The sequence below is a fragment of the Falco punctatus genome (assembly GCF_963210335.1).
Source record: "Falco punctatus genome assembly, chromosome: 8".
NCBI classification, from domain to species: domain Eukaryota; kingdom Metazoa; phylum Chordata; class Aves; order Falconiformes; family Falconidae; genus Falco; species Falco punctatus.
The window spans coordinates 23,992,569-24,013,594 of record NC_137588.1 but is presented as its reverse complement, the minus strand read 5'-3'; the positions used below and the strand labels follow the sequence as shown (position 1 = coordinate 24,013,594).

The window sequence follows — 21,026 nt, the reverse complement described above, 5'->3', positions numbered from 1 at the left end:
CATGCAATCCAAGATTTGCTTGTATGGCCCTTTGGCATGTTTCCTGCCTACTTCGGGCTATTTTGTAAGTAGGTTATAAGCCTTGTATGTTTGGAATAATCATTGTAATGAAGATGCTGTTTACTGGCACAAGCCCAAACCTACCCTGAAAGTTCAGTTATGAAGATGTTAGGTATTTGAATTTCCAACAAACCTCGGATGTGGTTTTCTCACGGTAGCGTAAAAATGTCCAAGCCAGTCTTCCTGCTTTTAAATTCAGCTATTTTAAATCTGGGTACAGAGAAATTCAGCATTTGCAGAAATGACTCTGTTGAAACATGACATGAAAAGTTAGCAGAGTGGAGCCTGAAAGGAAATATTTCTGTTGTTGCTATCCCACACTTCTGCCAAGGACTGAAATATTTCATACAGTCTCATACAGTCATTTATGCACATGCTTTCTTATTGTGCTTGTATATTTCCTACAGTGCTTATACGTGCTTTCTTTCCTTTTGGAATGATCTGTAATATCCAGCTTCTCCAGAGGATCCTCACCTGAAGTCTGAAAAGGGCTCCAACTCAAGTGCTACATCAAGCTTTCTGCTTGACTTTTGCACTTTGATTTAATACAGAGCCAAGCCAATTTAATATGGTAATATCAACTATATCCTTGTTTGATAAATACTGTTAGGTACCCAATTTAATTATAATTATGTAATTAGGAGTAATTAAAACTACCATAGTAAATATATCTGAAGCTATTTACTATATTTCCCATAAACTGTATTAAAGCTAAAAATCCACATTGGTACCCAAACCAATGAGTATACACTGCTGGATATTGCCAGTTGCTCTGAAGAAGTAATGTGCAGAATATTAGTAAATTTGTAATTTGTCCCTTCTGTGTTTTACTGTGTGATATTTATTTTACAGATAACATGAAAAAGTTGTGCAAATAAGCATAAGTGGCAGCAAGGAAAAAGACAACTTTACTACACTTATTTCCATATTATTATTTGTAGATATTAATGGATACAGTATATTATTACTGAGCTCTAACATTGCAGAAGATAGATCCTTTATGATATAACGAAGAGAAAAATAACAGTGAACTATTCAGCAAATCAGATTTATAACTTCCCTAAATTTGCAGCTCAGGCTAGATTTTCAGAAAAGATCAGCTCTCATTTAGGTATAGAATGCAGGCCATTGTTTTCATACCCCATAAACAACCAAAATTAAAATCTTTATGAAAGGAAGAGCTGAGTATTCTAGTTCACTTAACTTTTCTTGAAAATCTTACCATGCATTGTAATGTCTGGCCTGAAGGAAAAGTGAACATATCTCATAATCCGAAAAAAAATACAGGTTTAAAATTGTGGGCACCTTTGTAAAAAAAGACAGTATGATTCCTAGCAAACTACAGAATTGAGTAAACAGCTACTTGCCAGGTGTGCTCAGCTGATTCATGTTCAGCATATGACCACACCAGCTGCTTTGCTTATATTGAGCTGAAAGAGAATTTCAATGGAAGAAAAAAGACAATTCTATGTATGCTTAAGAATCCACATCCGTTCCTCTCCCCACTGAAAGCTGTAGTGGTGAAATGAGCTTTATGTATGGACCTAACTAGGAACTTCTCCAGCAGGATTTTGCATGCTTTTTTTCTGCTTGCTTAAACATGGAAACTCCTCAATGACTCTTAAGATTGCAGCCCTGAGTTCCTTTGCAGATAATATCTAAAAGATAGTGTGTTAACTTTTATCACTGACCTGGGTTTTATTCCCATAAAACATAAGATACTATCAACCTCCAACACAAGTATGCAGGAGGGCCTCTACAGTACCTAAGATATTGAAAGGAAAGCTGAATTTACCATTGCAGGGTTTGGAGCTATGCACAGAAGCCTTTAGCCTGACATTTTCCTTATGCTTTTTGCTGCACTTCAGAAAGGCCAATTAGGTAGGCTTAATGGAATTGCCAGCCCTGTACTCAAAAAAAGGGTTTATATTTACCATTACCACTTTAAAATAATATAATTCTTTTTCCCAGCCAATAGACCTGGGCAGTTCCATGGTTGTGAACTTACTGCCCTGATCTCTAAAATTTCCTGTTATATTCCATTTTATTATCTTGGGTTCCAGGGAGAAAATGGTAATTTCAAGCAATAATAAAAATGCCATAACCCTACAGATTAGGGCTGTAGTTAGCATGAAATTGCTTCAATTTGAAAATATCTCTTAAGTTATTTTGCTTTTATAATTGCTTGCAAAATGTATGTTATAATGTGTATCCAAAAAAGAATGACTCACTGATCATTAGAAGGGTGATCTCTTCAACAAGGTCTCAAAAAAGCATATGCTTGTAAAGCCTTTATCAAGTATCTGAGTATCAAATATGTAATTAACAAATATTTTCAAGAATTTCACATCCAAATAGAAACACACAAGGATTTCAGTTATTCGAAAACCTTCTTAGAAGTTATACTTATTTGGTTTGGGAAGTTGGGTTTCTGTTTCTTTAGTTTTACATAAAGAACATAAATAACTGGGAAGTAAACACCATTTCTGAAGTTGTTAGTCATAAGGGAAAGTTGTTTTGCAATACCTACTTGTAAAGAGAACTGTATTCCTCTGCAAAGCACAATATCAGAAACAAGGCTTAGAAAAGCCATCCTTTTGGCTCTTGGTCACATTCTGACTTTACACGAAGCTTGTATGGCCAAGTATCTTTAACCATTCTCTGTGACAAAAACAAGTCAACAGTTGTAATTGGCTATTAATGGGCAATCTGACAATGACAATTTGGTCCAGTCCGAGAATGAGAAATAATTTGTATCTCCTCTTTCCTTTAAATTAAACATAAGACATATGTCACAGTGCTATGTGCCCTAAATTAACCCTATGCAGAAATGAAGCACGTACAAGTAGCTACCCCGCATACTACGCTATATCTGTTACATGCAGAAATGACTGCAATTATACTGCCAATGTGTGAATCTCTCATTGACTACTGAAGAAGTAGGAATGGCTTTGCATCTGAGTTGAAATAAAAAATACGCTTCAAAGAAAAAAATTACCAAATCAGAAATCCTTACATAATACTATATTGTAACATGTATGCATCATCAAATTGATTGTAGGGCAACCAGCACCGGTAGTGTAATGCCAGGAACTGCTGTTGTACACCACCAGGATTCTTTTATCTGTCACTCAGGGAAACACTGAAAGACAGTTTATTTTAGACAGTCAGTAAAGCAGGTTTTATTGATGAACTTTTTAACATCACATTAGGATGATTAAAAATAAAATCCAGCATGAAACAAACAGATATGTCAAACATGCATGCAGTAGGGAGAAAAATTATTTTAATAATAACATTACAAATATTGTCAATGCTGTTTTAGTCAGTGGAAGTATATTTAATGGAGCTTATCAACACCTTCAAACAGCAGTTGAACTCCTCATTAAGAATATTCATTAAATATGCTTTAATTGCCACATTCTGTTTGTTTAACAGTCCCTGTCTATTTATAAAGTACTGAAAGAAAACATGGAATGGGTTACAAATCTGAATAGGCTGTCAGGCCACCCAGCTGGAGTGACTTAAACCAGTGAGATCATGTCTCAGTTGTGTTTTTTAATATCCTCACATGGAATCACATCCCTAAATGATGGGTGTTTGAAGGGACAGTGCTTAAACCCATGGATCTGACATCACTGCAGTATCACAAAAGCTGCAGGATTCCCGGTGCTCTGCTGCTGACACATTGTGCTCCAGCTGTTAGGGGCCAGCTCCAGCAGGGTGCTGAGTACCACCAATGCTGGCAGCCGAATGCACTGAGCTCCTCTCAGGAGGTGGTAAGCACACTTCGATATTGATTGTGTTGTTTGACAGGGTAGGGGAAAGCTAGTTGGCATTGGCTTGAAGGAAAAGGGCAGTATTAACCCTTGAAGGAAACAGCAGATTTCTGTCTCCCCTAGTGATTAACCTAGAAGAAAGAGCATACAACAAATCACTGTATCTATCATTTCTTGAAGAAAATGTGAAATAAAAAGTGGCAGAAGATAAATGGAGAAGAAAGCGCTGTCTTTTGCCATGACCTATATAAGGAAATGTTAGCAACAAACATTTTCTTCTGTGATGAGACAGTGTTTCAGTGAGATTACCTCACTACTAAAAGTCACTACAAGAATTCCACATGATGTGAAAAATATTTCTCCCTTAGAAGATCTGTTTTTTTCACATCTTTAATGACGGAAATGGAGTGCTGAATAATGTGTGCCAGGGATGCCCTAGTTGTTTGCTAGTGACAGTTGCATTTAATTCCCGGTGGCAGTTGCATTTATCTCCCAATAAAAGGCAATTGATTACCTGCTTCTAAAACTTACAAGAAGAACTCCATTGCAATTATCTTTAGCATTAAGCTGTTTGGATGACTGTAATCCATGGCAAAATAAGCGTTAGAATGTCTATTTTCTTCTTAATTCAAGCATGTTTGTATAAAAAAGCTCCCAAAGACAACTGGGCAGATGCCTAACAGGCCTGGCAGATTGGCCTCCAAGAAGGAAAAACGCTGAGCATATAGTTCCTTATAATAAAATGGATAGCAACATGGAATTTATACCATGTAGCACATCAGTAATGACACTTGGAAAAAGATCTTCTGGCGAACAGTATCTAGGTTATGCAATTTCAACTGTCTTTAATACACAATGTAAACAGGATTTTGTAATGTATGTGTAAGTGTACCTAAGTTACATAAAATGTCATGTATAAAACTTGCCATAATAGTGAACAGTGAAGAGGAATCTGTAAAAGTAGTACAGAATGCCAATTAGTACAATAAAAGATGTGCAAAATACCTATATATGTGCTACTGAATTGAGAAAGAAAAAAAAGGTAACTAACAAGATGTATCAGAATACCAGCTGGCTTAGCAAGGAACTCATGACTGAGCTCCAGTGTGATAAAAAAAGCCCAAACATTGTCCTGGTTTCAGGACATAAAGGGCATGGGAGCAAGGAGCAAGGGCAGGTTACAAAGGAGGAATACAGAAACACTGTCCAGATGTGCTAGGATGGTTTTAAGAAAGGAAAGGCTGAGCTAGACTTGAAACTCTAGGGACTTCAAGAGCAACAAGAAGAGCTTCTGTTGCTAGCTGTTAGCAGCAAAGGAATAAACAAAACATGAGCCTGCTGCTGAGTGGGGAGGGTGATTTAGTGACAGTGGATGCAGATAAGGCTGAGGTACTCTATACATTCACTGCCTCAGTCTGGGACCCATATGAATCTTGAGACAGGGTTCAAGGGAGTGGAAGAGGATGGAGTCAGGGATCCCTTGAGAAATTTGAGTTCAGCTGTGTCCAGGACAAAGCATACTGGGCTGTATCATCAGGAGCGTAGCCAGTAGATCGAGGAATTTGATACTTCCTCTTTCCTCAGTGCTCATTAGGTCACACCTGGAGTAGTGCATCTAGCTTTGGACCCCTAGTACAAGAGAGGTGCTGATAAGCTTGAGTGAGGCCAGTAGAGGCCACCAAATTGATATGGACCTAGAGCACATGTCCTGTGAGGAGAGGCTGAGGAAATTGGCCTTGGCCAGGAGCCTAAAGAGACAGCTTTGAGGGATGCGATAACAGCCTTTCAGTAGCTATGAGATTACTAGGAGATGGAGGCAGGTTCTTTACTGAGGTGCATGGCAGAAGAATGATAGACAAAGCTTTAAATTAAAATGGGTGAGGTCCTGACCTGGTGTAAGGAGAAACCAGTTTCACTATGAGGGTAACTGAGCACTGGAACAGGTTGCCCAGAGAGTCTGTGTGGTCTCCATCATGGCCTCAGCTGGACTAAGCCCTAAACAACCTAGTCTGAATTTTGTGTTGTTCCTGCTTTCAGCTGGAGGCTGGAGTGGACAACCTCCTGAGTCTCCTCCTGACCTAAATTCTTCTTGATTCTGTGAAACTATAATGGCTATAAAAGACCAATCTAACAAAAGGACTTCTTGGCAATACCGGAATGGTAAAATGTTATATATTAGCTAGAATATGTGCCATGCTAACAGAATGCTTTCTGAAAGCAAACACGGCTGAGTTATTGCTATTTAAAGATTCCTATGTGAAACAAAGCATTACTTGTTATACAGATTGTGCCAGTTTCTAAAAAACAAGATACAAACAAAGGGTGAAATCCAAGAGAGGAAAAAAGTTACAATCTCAACTATGTAAATGAGGATATCTGTGGTTAATATATCAAGTTTAGAGATGAGACAGCTGAATCTAAACAGATGTACTATATCCTGCAGAAATGTCCATTTTCTTATTGGTAAGTTTACATAATTCTCACAAGTATTCAGGATCATTGTGGACAGATTCCATTATGCACACCTAAAAAGCTGAATCAAGCTAGAGAATGATGAAATTTCAGTTATTTGACTATTTGGAGAGTGGGAGTTTTTTATTTTGGGGAGGAAGTAAAGCCTTGTTCATTCTATAATACAAGCAGCACCAGTTAAAGACAAATAATGCTCAGATAAAATATAGATTTTCTTTCTTTTAAAATATTGATGTGGTTTAAGAATGATGCATAGGCTCTGTATGACTGATTCACAGTTCTCCTGAATAAGTGCTACGACTGTCACAAAAAAAGTCCATTGTGAGAACTGCAAATGATAAACTTTTTCTGTTTGGAAAAAGCGTGAGCTTACCAGCCACTGAACTTTATTAACCACACCTCATATTTTTTCTTTGTCATTTATTTGGCAGTTCTATTTTCGTTTTAAATTTGGAAAACCTGAAGGCTGAACTTGATACAGGGCTTACATGGGAAAAAGATGAGCAGGACTTGATTTCACCCTTGCATTCTTTAACCCTGTGGTAAGGGAAGTAAACAGTTTGGCACCTTCTGCCATTCAGAATAGCCCCAGCTGTCTCTAACCCCATTCTAGCACTTGAGGATCATTACAGTATGTATTCTCTCTATCAGAAGATGTTGTTTCTCTAGAAATTATCCTTTATTACAGACAGGACAGAGACATGTACACATCTGTATCATCCTAGGGTGTGTCTTTTCTTGGACTTGGCCTGTGGTCTGAGATTCTAATTTAAGAATAATTCCTATTCAGTGCAATCCCTACGGAAGATTGTTTTATAGAACTATTCCTTGTTGAATATCATTTCATATTCTCACTCTATTATCCATTTCTTGGATCATGTTGGGGTTGGTGTTTTTTGTAGCATTTATACATATACAGTGCTCTAGTCTATACAGTGTTACAATGCACTTGGTACAGTCTTAGAAAAGAGAAGATAGTGCAAAAATTATGGTAGAGACTGAAGGCTTGGAACTGTGAGTTTTTCAAGAATAATCTGTCTTTCAAGGTAAGAGTCTTACTGCATTAGTCTATCAGCTCATTAGGAGTCACTTTAATTTGCTGTTCAGTTCAGACTTCCTGTGACTGAATGTATTTTATAAAAGTCTTGCTTTATTAGTAAAACTGTTGTGAACTATAAAACATCAATAGTCTATGATGGGGTAGGAGGTAATTCTGGCAGCTCCTCAAAGTGGTTGTTAAACCTTTTGAGAAGAGAAATGCCTTTATATAATACATATATATATATATATACTTTAAAATCTAGTCCTAAAAATTGCTTTTACATGTAAAAGTTCAGGTCAGTCGTTTCCCTTGGAGTAATTGAACCTCAGTGTGATCTTTGTGACTATGAAACTTCCATTATGTCTGATATTTCAGTGCCTGTGGCCCCTAAGAGGCAAAAAATAGTTTGGATAATCTACTTCACAGGTACACATCAAGACTAAACCAGTTGATCTATTTTCTTAAATTCATCAGAAAATGGAAACAAAGTGCTTTATGCACAACTTTTTTTATGTACAGAAAAATGATCCCAAGGTGAGAAGAAAAACAATTCACTCAGTTCCCATAAAGCAGGGACAAATGCTCTTGTTCATTCAAATGTGAGAGAAATCATGTTTGAAATGCAAGCAGCCATACAGAATGTATTTATTTGGCTAATAATTATGTTTTGTATTTGTCAGGTTCTGCAGAGACAGCGATGCTACTGGCAATTCTGCTTCTGCAGGATCTGTTTCTTTATAAATGAAGTCAAAAGACAACCAGAAATGAATGTAAATAGGCCTGCATGGTCTATTGAAAAGCTCCCTCAGCTGTAATATTATTGGTTTGTGTAGTTGTTTCTATAAAACAAAATTTCATACCTGTCAGCTAGGAAGAAGAGTTGTCTGCAAACCATGTATTCCTTCCTTTTTCCTCCTCTTTAAATAAAAAATAAGCAGAGGAGTGAGGAGTCTGATGTCACCTGCACTGAGTGCCTCATCTACAAACATATCAGAAACTAACTCTGCTTGTAGCTCCAGTAGTAATGCATAGTTTATAATTAACTTTTTGAACATTTAGGAGCAGCTCCTTAGACCCCAGCTCTACTGAAGTGAGAGAAGTGATTTGCAAGTTTCAGGATAAAGAGAAACAACATCTTAGTATAATTTTGTGGTCACCCACAAACAGGACTCAAATTCTGCTTTATCCATCTACAAAACTTTTCTTTGTGGGTAAAACACTAAAGCTGTTTCTGTGCCACCTCATATTCTCATTGCCATAAACAATCAGTATAACTTACAGAAGCACTAAGGATGCCCTGAACTGTGCAGCAGCATGGACCGGCTCAGGACTGACATTACACATAGGCTGTCTTTCACACCAGTTCATGAGCTGCTCCATTAAGCCACAGAAAAGGCTCAGATATTGATTTATAGGTACCTGGTTTTGTACTTCAAGGCTGTTATTCTCTTGAATAATAAGGTATGTTGTCCATGACTCCAGAAATAGTCCTTTTGGGAAGTGCTGACTTTTCTGCTGTTGGACTTCGGTGTTAAATTGATTCCTGGTACATTCTATCATGCAAAAATAATGCTGGGCACTTATCATGGGGAAAATAAAAGGAACCCATTTTCCTTTCTTTTATTACCATTATTTAAAATTACATAGACTTCAGATTTTCTTTCTTTTTTCCATTTGTGAATTGAAAGCCATTTTCCAAGCAAGCAGACAGAACTGCAGCAGTATTTTACCTTAAATACCATGACAATAGGATATATGGACTACCGAGTTTCATGTTTTTTTGAAAGTATAAAAAGAAATGCTTTCTTGAACAACAGCCATAAACATGCAAAATACTAATGAGATTATCTGGCATTTTTTCCAGAAAGGAGGGAGTAAAGCAGATTGGCACGAATGAGTTTTGAAAGAAGGAAATTTGCAAGCTATTTTCAGAGATACACTTGCATTGATTTGAATGAAAATTAGCAGAGAATGCTCTAAGAAACAATCGCAAAAGGGCACAGATGCCAAAGTCTGAGAACAGCTGGGAATAACTGCTTTAGAACATGTGTGTTAGTGATGAAATGTATTTACATGATGATTAGCTGCTTTTCAAGCAGCCTAGGTATAATACAAAGGCAAAAAATCTGATAGATATCTCATCTTGTTCTGAAGTCATCTCTGTGTCCCCTGTGGATTAAAATGGAGGAAGGTTTTGTCTGCGTTTTGCATGTTTCTTTTATAACTTGCTGTCTTTGTATGTAGTATCTCAGATCCAGCTAATACTAGTTAGCAATGGCATAATATGCCTCTACCAGCAGTGCTCTAATACCTAAAGATCAGGATTGTTAGTGCTGCAAAAATTAAACTTTGCAGTTTAATTCTGTGAAAACTGTGGGTGCACAAGCCAAGTCCTGCGTCTGTAGGTATTGATATCTTGCTCTCAGGCCTTTAAGAGTGTTTCTGGGAGCAGAAACAATCATTTACTATATAGTCCCATGCATTTGCTCTAAAAATGCCAACATTTCATAAGTTGATACTGTCAAGATCAGTATATTTGGGTATTGTGATAAATCCTGATTTCCCGGTATTTGAAGTAAACTCTTGCTGTGTTTCTCTGAACTGAATAGAACATTTAGGCAAAACTTTCTGGTTTCCACTGCAGTCTCATGTGGCAAATCAGTGAATTAAATGAGGTCATAGCAACATGTAAAAGAAAGGATTTTAATTGATTGTGGTACTATGGAGGAACAAGGACAGGAAAGTAAAAAATTTCAGCAGGTAAGGAAGTACTGAGGGCAGCTGTGATTTCTGGCCTAACCTTTCTTCTGGACATTTCTACACAACTATAGCAATTAATTAGTTACTAATGTTTACATTTAAACACCACCTTTAGGTTGTGATGATCTTTGTTAAGAATGAAGCTGGAATATATTCTTTTGTGGATAACACTTCAGTGCTATAATCAAGGGCATTATCAAAACTAGGTAAAATTAAATGTATAACTAGTCTGGTAATGAAACAGAAAAAGACAACAGGGCCTTCCCTGTATACTATTTACTTTGTATTTCAGATTGAATTTTGGTATCCTTTATGGTGATCTTTACTCATGAGATTTCACTGTGATTACAGAATTAAAGAATTAAGAAAAATAGAAACTAAAATGCTATACTGTACCAGAAAGCTGGTGGGGCAGCTTAAAATGGCGTATCTATGGAAATGCTGGAGGTCAAAAAGCATTTTGTGACTAGTTATGGCTGTAATTCTGCTTTCCAAATGAAATTTTAATTTAATTTCTAAGAAATAATTCAAATGTGAATGTTATTTCCTTAAAACAAAAACAGTATACTAGACTAAAAGGTTCAAGGTATACAAAATTATAACATCAATACCTCTCACCTCTGAGATGAACTTTCAGAGATGCAGACTGCGTGAAACCAGCTGTAACTATAGAGCCAAGATACCCCACTGTCATTGTCATGCATCTGCTCTGCCTAGATCTAGGTTCACAGCTACAGTTCTGATTGCTTTTGAGATAGAATGGTTTCCACAGTCAGTTAGCAATTTCCATAGTCAGCTTGGTCTTGCTCTGAATCCTATACTGCTTGATTAAGCTTTTTCCATACTTAGCTGGGAAGCTGAGAAGAATATGGACTGTCTAGCACATAGACTGAGTCATACACTAAGTTAAATATGTAGGGAACCCTTTAAAACTGGACATGAAACCACTCAGATCAAATCTGATGCATACCACTATTGTCTTCCATTGCTTGAAACCGGAGGGAACAGCACCAGTGTCCACATCGGGACTATTCACAGTGCCATGTTCTGAAGTTTGTATAACAGCAAATAAGCCTAAGGCTGCTATTAGAAAAGCAGTTGCTCTTCCCCCATGTCTATTGCAAGGTATGATGTCTGATTTCCTCTCTGCATCTCCTCTTGAAATACGGGCCAGTTAGGTGGAGAAAAGAACGAACAAATCAATAACACATATTAGGAGTATGGAATAACTCCCTTATCAGATTGTAACATTAGAAAGGATGCACGCTGCAGATGGAAAGAGGACACAATAATATCATGTGAAATCATACCAAAAAATAGACTAACAGCTTCTGTTCTTTTTGTCTCATAACCCAAAACCAAAATAGCTTTCACTAAAACTGTAAGGAACATATTCAAAACAGATAAAAAAACTTTGTCAGGCAATGCCTAATTAAAAGATGAAACTCTGCTCGGCACTGGTGAGGCTGCAGCTTGAATATTGTGGTCAGTTTTGTGCCCCTCACCTCAAGAGGGACATTGAGGTGCTGGTGCATGTCCAGAGAAGGGCAACAAAACTGGTGAAGGGTCTGGAGCACAAGTTTTATCAGAGGTGGCTGAGGGAACTGGGGTGGTTTAGTCTGGAGAAGAGGAGACTCAGAGGGGAACCTTATTGCTCTCTACAACTGCCTGAAAGGAGGTTGTACGTGCGTGGAGGCAGGTCTCTTCTCACAGATAACTAGCAGCAGAACAAGAGGAAACGTCCTCAAGTTGTGCCAGGGGAGGTTTAGATTGGATATTAGGAAAAATTTCTTCACTGAAAGGATGGTCAAGCATTGGAATAGGCTGCACAGGGAGGTGGTGGAATCCCTGGAGGCATTTAAAACACATGTAGATGTGGTGCTTTAGGGACATGGTTTAGCAATGGACTTGGCAGTCCTGAGTTAACGGTTGGACTTGATGATCTTAAAGGTCTTTTCCAACCTAAATGATTCTATGATGTTATCATTCTAAACAGCTTAGAAAACTTCAATTTTGAGCAGGTGTATTGTACTGTAAACTTCTAGTCCCATTTGACACCAGAATGTGACACCTTTCATACCCCTGTGGGACTCTTTTTGAAAGTCAGTAGTCATTGATTTTTTGTAGCTGTCACAAGGGAAATTTGGGTCCCTTGCTTAGTGTAAGTTGACCCTGTGAATTTCTGAATCCTGCTGTAAAACTGTACTGTGAGAGTCCAATGGCAGAAAAGTTCCCTCTGGACACTACTGAAATGAAAGACTCCTCCTAGCCTGCAGGTATTTTTATTTGTGCCATGGAGGAACTTAAAACTGTCAGAAGGGATTTTTCCAAACTGAGTAAGTTGGTGTTTTGGTTTTTTTTCTGTTAAAGATGCAGCAGCTATAATAATAGCAGTTGTATTCTTCATTGTTTGTTGAAATTAGACATATCTAATCATACCTTTTGGACCTTAAACACTGACAAAGAGAATAACTTTAAAGGCAATTTAATTGGTGTTCCTTTTTATTCAGACACTGTCTCTCATTAGCAGGAATATGCGAATGGGAAAAAAATTACCTTCTATGAAAGCCCTCTTCTTATTGAAAATAAATTCATCTTAACCTGAGAAGAAAAAAGAATACATTGGAAAGCCAAGGAACTGAAAAATATTGTTGAAACTGGCCCATAAATAAGCACACTTAGTATATCTGAGAACAGCTTTATAATAATTATTAGGTATCCCATGTGAAGCGTGCATAAGTGACCCATGGCTCTAGGCAGGCACAGGAGCCATAACTAAGCAGGGATGGCTAAATGAGATATTCTTACCATTGAGGTGTCAGCTCGCTGCTGATAGTGCTCCCTATTGCAAAAAGAGCAATACTGATTGGGACGAGGAACGGTCTTGTCTCTTCGGTCAAGTGTTAAAAGCTAAGGTAAAACCACGACACTACAGGCATAAGAAACAGTCATCCATTTCCAATAGCTCAACACCTTCAGTCACATTCTGGAGTTGATCAAAGTTGATTTTTATAAGGATGTTTGAAAGAAGTTTGCGTTAAGACAGAGGGCTTGGACAGCTTTTTGGTGGGGGGGTAACACTTGCTTTGCCAAAATGCAGTCAGATAGTATTCTTACACCAAAACCTCCTACGGTATCAGGGTATTAGAGAGTGACTTGATTAATTGACATTTCTCACCAGCTCTGGTAAAGGCACTGAATCTACAGTCAAGACTGTACTTGCTGACCCTCACATTAGACCTAATCTAAGGGCACCTGACACACATGCAAGGGTCTTTCTTTTCAGCTGTATTGTTAACTGATTGGTAGGTTCACAGCATTTACAGAACACAAACAGGTGATAAAATGCCTATGCTGACAGAAGTCTAGGTGCTGACCTTCTAAATGACACCCTGATCTTTCTATTTAAGAACATCTAATAGCATTTTCACTTTATTTTGTCAGTAGTTTTACGTATGTTTACACATTTTTTTTATTTTCTTATCCTCAAAAAAGAGCTTAAAGGGCCTTAAAATATTATTTTGGAATCTTAGTTTGTTTTGAAAACACAAATATGTTTAATTTGGAAAGAATTGTGGCAAATTACATTTCTCAAACTGGGTAAGTGACAAGTAATTTGTGAGGCTTGTAAAAACTCTGCAAATAATTGCTTAATCTTATTTTTACTCAAACCTATACTCTTCTGTAGTGCTTCTTATCTCTAAAAAATATCCGATGTATACAGTGCAAGCTTAAATGATCGCCTTATCTCCCTTTAACAGGTATACTCTGTAGCCCATTGTTGTCCACAAAGCGTAAAGAAGTAAAAAAACATTCAGTGTGATACAATCCTTTCAGATTATCACATATCCATTCTCAATCCCAAAATAATTATACTTTTTATGTCAAAAGCTTTACAGCTTTACCACCTCAAGCAATATTTTACATCTGTCAAGAATGATTTATGCAATAATAGCTTAAACTGCAAAATGGAGTCCTCAGAAGAAGAGCTGTCAAACATTTTCACCACAAATAATTTTATTAAAATAAGAATTTATCTTCTCTATAAACAATATCTTACCTTCAACTATAATAATGATCATAATAGATATATGATTTGTGAAAATGAAGTTGTGAGATAGCAAGGAATATACTATACTGCTACTTTAATATCAGAGTGTAATTTTTTAATTAAGCAGATGTTAATGCCTAATGGGCAAGACTTTAAAAAAAACTGTTTCAAAATAATAGTTCTTGTGATTTGTCTGTATTGTTGATTTCTGTATTGTCTATCATTCTTTTTTAAAAGGCATATTTCCATTTAAAAAGAAGTTGACTGAGTGTAATCCCGTGAGTACATCCAGTGACATTTGTGGAGCTTCTTGTGTGATGGGAACCTCTAAATACAAACCCTTAGTTTTGGCATCCATCTGTTCCCATTAACCATTTTTCTCAATAGTAATTTATTCTTTTGATAACTCTGTAATTGCCTACTGTGGCACTACTAACAACAGGCCAGAGGACTAGAACTTTGCCTGGATTGTGTAAATACTCTTGTAAAAGGAAAAAGGAGTGAGAAGAAATTAAAACCAAATGTAGGCTATATTAATCTTATTCTGATACAAATACTGCAAGAGGAGCTAGTAAGGCTTTTAGCTGTGAATGTTAAAAACCGCGAAGACAGGGCACTGGTGTGGTTGGGACAAGACCTGCTGGGTGTGTAAGTAATGCTGGCATCCCACCTCCATGCCATCTAAACAATTACACAAAGCTATCACAAGTATTCCCCCCCCCCCCCCCCCCCCCCCCCCGCCCCCGCCCCGCCCCATCCACACATGGCACAATGAAAAGGAAAACATGCCCAGTCTAGATAACACGTTTATAAAACCATGCTACATAGAATTTGTGTTCTCCTTTGACCAGTGTATCTTCTGTCTGCTGTGTTTAGGGAAGTGTAGATTCAAGCAACTGCCATTTTCTGAAAATCAACCTGCTACAAAATATCTCCCATCCTTCTGCCCCCTTTTCTTCAAGTGTGTAATCTGGCCTAAAGATTAAAGCAGTGAACAAACAGCAGCATTCAGTCTTGCATCAACAAGATGTTTAAAACTCAGGATCTTGCACTTTCATCTAGAAAAGTAGACTATAGACCAGTTGAGAACATCAGAATCCTAATTCCTAGTACATATGCAACACCATTTTTCTAGTACAAGATTTTCCTTTTAAGTTGAACTTTAAGGCTGTGACATTTTAAAAGTGTGAGGTGGTATTTAGAATTAAAAAGAAAAAGCATTAGTTATAGAGTGATTCCCTTTCTGATATCTGCATTGCTGGACATCTGATGACAGATTACCTTTATAAGTGAGGGGATGTATGATCCCACTGACATTTGCTTTACTTTGAAATATTAAAATTTTTAATATAATCAGTGCCTTATGTAGAGTAAATGATAGCATGATGTGGAGTAAGGTTTTATTTACAAATGGTCCTCAGAAACTTCTGTCAGTGGAACCTCAAGCAATTCACATGTTTTTAAGCTGTCTTCCTCCTCCATATGCTTAATATTATGTTTAATATTATACAATGAGTAGCTATGAAACGTATTGTGAAATCATATTTTTAAGCAACGGATAGTTCATTCTAGTAACTTGGGTTACTCACATGCAGAAAGTTACATTTCTAACTGTACTGTATTGACTGAAAATATTCTCATATTTACCCACAGCACACAGTAAAAAATAAGCCACTAACCAGGCACTAAACTCTCAGATTTTTTGAAAATTCTTTAAATTCATTTTTTTTCAGAACCTGGTGGAAGTCCTTGTTAGGTATCACCACTCTGTATATTGTTCTTATATGCAGAGTATGTTATATATGGTGTATATATATATGCTCTTCTCTATATTGCAAAAACAAATTTGCAATTTTGAAAAGTGGCCTAAGTGAAGAAGTGAAGATGAAAAGTGTAATATTTGTTTTTAGTAATTTAGAATAACTATAGAATATGTTTGCTGACATTTGTTATATCCATCATATTGGTAGTTTCAATTTTATGATGCCACTTAAACAGATGTTTTAATCAAATTTTGTAAAGGAATTGAATATTATATGGAAAGAAACAAAAAAGTCTGCATATACAAATGATCAAACTGACAGACATTTACATATTTGAGTGTCAGACCTATCTCATATTTTGTCAATTTTTGCCTGTAATCAGTGACAGGATATTTTAAATTATATTTACAATTCAAAATAATTCATCTGTATTTTTTTAAGTTTAGTAGTTCATATCAGTGCACATGGTAAATCCTATTTACATTTTGACCAGTATAATTCTGAGGAATTCAACCCAGATTTCTCTAGAACTGTTGTCTGTAGCTTTTGAAATTCCTTAACCTTCAAACATATGGTCTAGTAATTTAAAGAAACTGTTCACAGAAGTGAAGTTACTGAGAACCCTTATGCATAAGGTTGTTTACACTGAATAATCCATAACTCTCATTTATAATGCACTTCAAAATTCAAAACTATTTTCAAAATATATGGCAATTTTTATGGAGAGTTTTACTTTGGCTTGCCTCAAACAGATTATGGTGTGTTGCATGATGCCAGAATTCAGCATTTTGGAAAAAATATATCCTTAAGGCAATTGACAGATCAGCAATACTTTAGATAAGCACCTTTCCCTCCCTCGTAATGTCTCGGGAGACTGAAACACTTTTAAAAACCCAGATCTCAAAACAGTGCTCCAGGCTGATGGCTGTGAAAGTTAGCAATGACATTCTCCTTTTGCAATATTATTTTTAACACACGCCAAACACAGGCTAGATGTGCAAAAGACACACGGTGTCAGGTATTCTGAGAAATCTATGTTTGAGGCACAGCTACAACAACAATCTTGACCAAAACCTGCTCCAGACCACTGAACCAGATCTAAAAATAAAGAACTCTACTGAGAATGTGCTAAGAACATGCTTAAATATTGGTAGCGTGGGTAGAATGGTTGGCCCGAGTCCTATCTGAATTATACCAGCCTCAGCTAAAAATAATATTACTTAAGTCTCCCTGAGATAACAACAGAATTATTGAGAACAGGATTTAACTCTGTGACTTTAAAATTCAAGAGCATCCATTGCATGTGATTCTAAAATTGATGCAAACACCGCACTGGCACTTCCAGAACTAATTTAAGCTCAGCATTTGAATACGAATTTCCTTTTCCTTCTCCCAAGAGTCTACACAGCAAGAGAGAGAATAAGGTACACCACACTTACCCATTACTTGGATTTGTCTGAAAGACAGATGTTTCTGTAAATAACCCTGGGTAATTAAAAAATAAAACCACAAACCCATATCTCTACATATAACTATAATGTATCATATTTAGGTTTTTTGCTAGAATGTATCATATTTAGTTTTCTTGGTATGCATTTTTTAATCTGCAAATACAGTCATTTATTCATTTTATGCTCTGAACAGGAAAAATGCATCAGCATAGCAGATTTAGCCGTTCTTCATATATTGAGTTTTCAGCGAATAACAGGGAAACTCTTCATAGCTTTGCCATGCCAAAATTTTTACTCTGACAACATAATTCTAAAACAACCTCTGTGGCTCAGTTGCAGGTGCTCCAACTTCACAATACCTCATCTCTGAAAAAGACTCCTCCCTTTCTTTACAAGCTAATGCTTTCTTCATGACAGGCCAATTTTTGCTACATTTAATTTTGTTGTACTTTTTCCAGGAAAATACTGTATTTAAGTCAAGGCATGGTTCCAATTGTGTGAGGCAGGCAGAGTTAAGCCCCTGAAAATGATACACCATTCCTATGTCCTGTGAGATGAAACAGTTCAAAAAAAATCACATTCACAGGATGACCCCCCTGTGCTTGTGTTATCTGTTCATTGTTGTAGGAGTGTTTACTTTAGGAGATTGAACCAGCGGAGAGGGGAACTTTTGTTCCAACAGTTGCAAACACAGTGCTAGCTTCATTCAGCTGTTAGAGTCAGCATACAGTGATATACTCTATACACCCACTTCTTTCAGAGCAGATTCCCCTACTGGTATACATAAGTGTACTTCACTGGACTTCAGTAAAATTACAATATTACTCCAGCAAAGGGTCTGGCCAAGCAGATGCTACACACTTCCTTTACCAATCAACTGATAACCAGACAAACAAAAAGTCTTGAAAATAAAATCAGACTTTACCGTCTTTGTGATAATAGGTGACTTCAACTTTCCTCTCCTCTGATCCCAGCAGCGCTTGAGCGATTTGGGCAATATGATGTCTTTTGGTCTCTGGCCCATGAAGAAAGTCACAGGTGCAAGGTTTCTGCATGACATCTGGCCTGGAGAACCCAGTCATCTCACAGAACCCATCATTGCAGTAGATGATAGCACAATTCTGCACTCTAGCATTAGCAATGATGAATTTTTTATCTGCAATAAAGAAAGTGATGCATTTTTTAGTACTCTTTCAACATTTCATAAAGTGACGATTGCATGGATGGATGCTAAACAGCCCTTCTTTTCACTGGGATGCCTGAAATGCAGAGATTTTTCAGTCATTTAATGCAGCTAATTTGATTCATAGCTTTTAAAGAAACTTCAATCAATTTAGAATACATTAAAGATTATGATACTTGTTTTAAGGATAAAAAACCCCAGATTATGCAAGTCTTCTGCAAAACTCCTTTTGACTTAAAATTTTTGTCTTTTTTAGCTTCACTGGAGCCCAGGTGATGAGTGCCAACCCATCAGCCGTAACTCCAGGAAAGTCCTTGAAAAGTTAGTAGCTTGTTTGGGGGGGAAACTGGGGGCTCTACACAAGTGAACAGTATCCTGGGATATGGTCCAACCAGCCCAGTCTATCTGTAGGGATTTTCATTGAGGTGAATGACAGCAAGTTTATAGTCAGTATTTCAACAACAGTATCTAGAAAAGAACATAGAACATGATAATTTTTTCCCCTCTGTGATTGTTTTAAAAGTTACTTTTATAAAGGAAAATATTCCTTAGGGGAAAAAGAAAAAAAAAAAAAAAAAAGGACCATAAAGGTACATGAAAACTAAAGACTATGATGGAAGCATTTTGTGCAGTGCACTGACATTCTGTGCTTCAGTCCCATCATCCTTTCCCAAATGCTCACCTGACAGAAAGGTTCAAAAGTTTTCAACTGTTACTTCATTTATTTCTGTTTATCACTATAACAAACTATTGGTATTGTAATTATAAATGTGCAGCTTTGATACATTTACTGTTAATAACATGAATTTCTGCTTACTTAATCACACTAGGATGTCCCTTACTTTATAAAAGACTTTTTACATGACACCAAGTTTGCAGTACAAGTCTTAAAAATTTTAAATATACCCTGTCTTTGAACACAGTGAAATATTTGGAGAGAAAAATATAGATTTCATTCTTGCTTTTTCTACTGTCTTTCAATCATGCTGAACTTTAACTATTGCTTGCTTATTTAGTAGATACTGCTTTATCCTCTTCAAAATATATACACTTTACTGCACAAAAACTTTACTTGAGTAGCAACACTGACTCAGCATTTAGATAAATTAGGACTACAAATACCGTCTTTATTTTTCCCCCCTCAAATATTATAAATATTAAACATGGGCTTAAGTGCAAGGAAGTATATCAAAGGGAATTAGCTGTAAGCGTTTGCACCCAACTGATACTAAAACTATGCTAAATATTTAAATAAATGTACATATATCAAAACTACTGTTTCTAAATGAAATTCATTTTAAGCATCAAGTGTTCCTTCTTAGTGTTAACAGCAAACCTGTGTTCCGGCCAGAAAAACACTTCAGCTTCAGCCTCCTCGACAGGTAGTAAACTGCTGCATTGGAAAAGATCTCACAGACTCTCCCTGAGGATGCATTTGCACTGGTTTGATAGATATTTTAGGCTTTCACAAACATAGCAGAAATATTTGACAGCTATGTTAAAATGCAGTCATGACAACAAGGTAAGAGAGTATTTTCCCTTTAATAACTCCTCTGCATATTATCTGTTGCCTCTAAATCTGTTTCCTCTGAACAGTTCTGCTTTATTTTGAAAAGACAATTAAAATTAATAATAACAGTAACAATTGTAACAGTAATAATAATAATAATAAATCTAGCTTATTTTTTAGACATGCACAGGCAGCAAGATCGCACACTGCCATCTCACCAATTCAGAAGGTAAGAGATATAACTTCTATAGCTATACAACACGGATACAGTCAAAGATAAAAACTATCTCTTGAAATAGTGGGGGAAAAAAACCCCAACAATTCAAGTCGGTAATCTGTATTCTAGATGAAACCCAATGTTACTCCTGCCAGGGATCCCCTCCTTACCTCTGGGGTTTTCTTTCCAAGCTACAAACTTAAAATAGTCTGGAGCTGCTGTCCATTTAGTCACAAGCAGAATCAAACTACTGTAGCAAAATAGAGAGAAAGAGAGAACTTACTTTGCCCTTCAAATTTTCGTATGATTGTACCCAAAAATGTATTTTGTGGTGCCACATGACCTCTGCGAACAGGCATGTTTGTACAGGTCTTCGGTTTGCTGTGCACAATGACTTCTCCAAGGATCTCCTACACGGCTCCAGCCCAAAGCACCGAGCCCGCTACCCTTTGTGACAAATCATCGTCCTCTGGAGCTCGGAAATCTCTTCCCATTAGCACCACTTCTAGACACACGCTTTTCCTAGCGGAGTCAGATCCATCCCCCAGTTTCTTTCTTTTTCTTTCTTTCTTTCCTTGCTTTCTTTTCTATTTTTTTTTTTTTTCCTGGAGGAGCTCGGATGCTATTGTCTGGGGTGGGTAGGGGTGGGGTAAGCAGGAGGAGGTGGTGGGGGGAAGATTACAAGGGTAATCGATCTCTACCACCAAACATCGCCAATTTTCCAAAGCAAATGGCTGT

The 21,026-nt window shown here is 37.0% G+C and overlaps 1 protein-coding gene across 3 annotated transcripts in view; it reads right to left on the bottom strand.

Annotated features, from left to right (window-relative positions):
• The window catches only part of KCNH7 (potassium voltage-gated channel subfamily H member 7), a 232,842-nt gene extending 212,162 nt beyond the window's left edge, over window positions 1-20,680 (bottom strand). For all 3 annotated transcript variants that reach the window (XM_080399102.1, XM_080399103.1, XM_080399104.1), the window contains exons 1-2: window positions 20,572-20,680; window positions 18,304-18,534 (exon numbers count right to left, since the gene is read on the bottom strand). In XM_080399102.1, the coding sequence (XP_080255228.1) occupies window positions 18,304-18,534; window positions 20,572-20,647 (307 nt within the window). In that variant the 5' untranslated portion in view covers window positions 20,648-20,680. The remainder of the gene's footprint in view (window positions 1-18,303; window positions 18,535-20,571) is intronic.
• Between the last annotated feature and the right edge of the window lie 346 nt (window positions 20,681-21,026).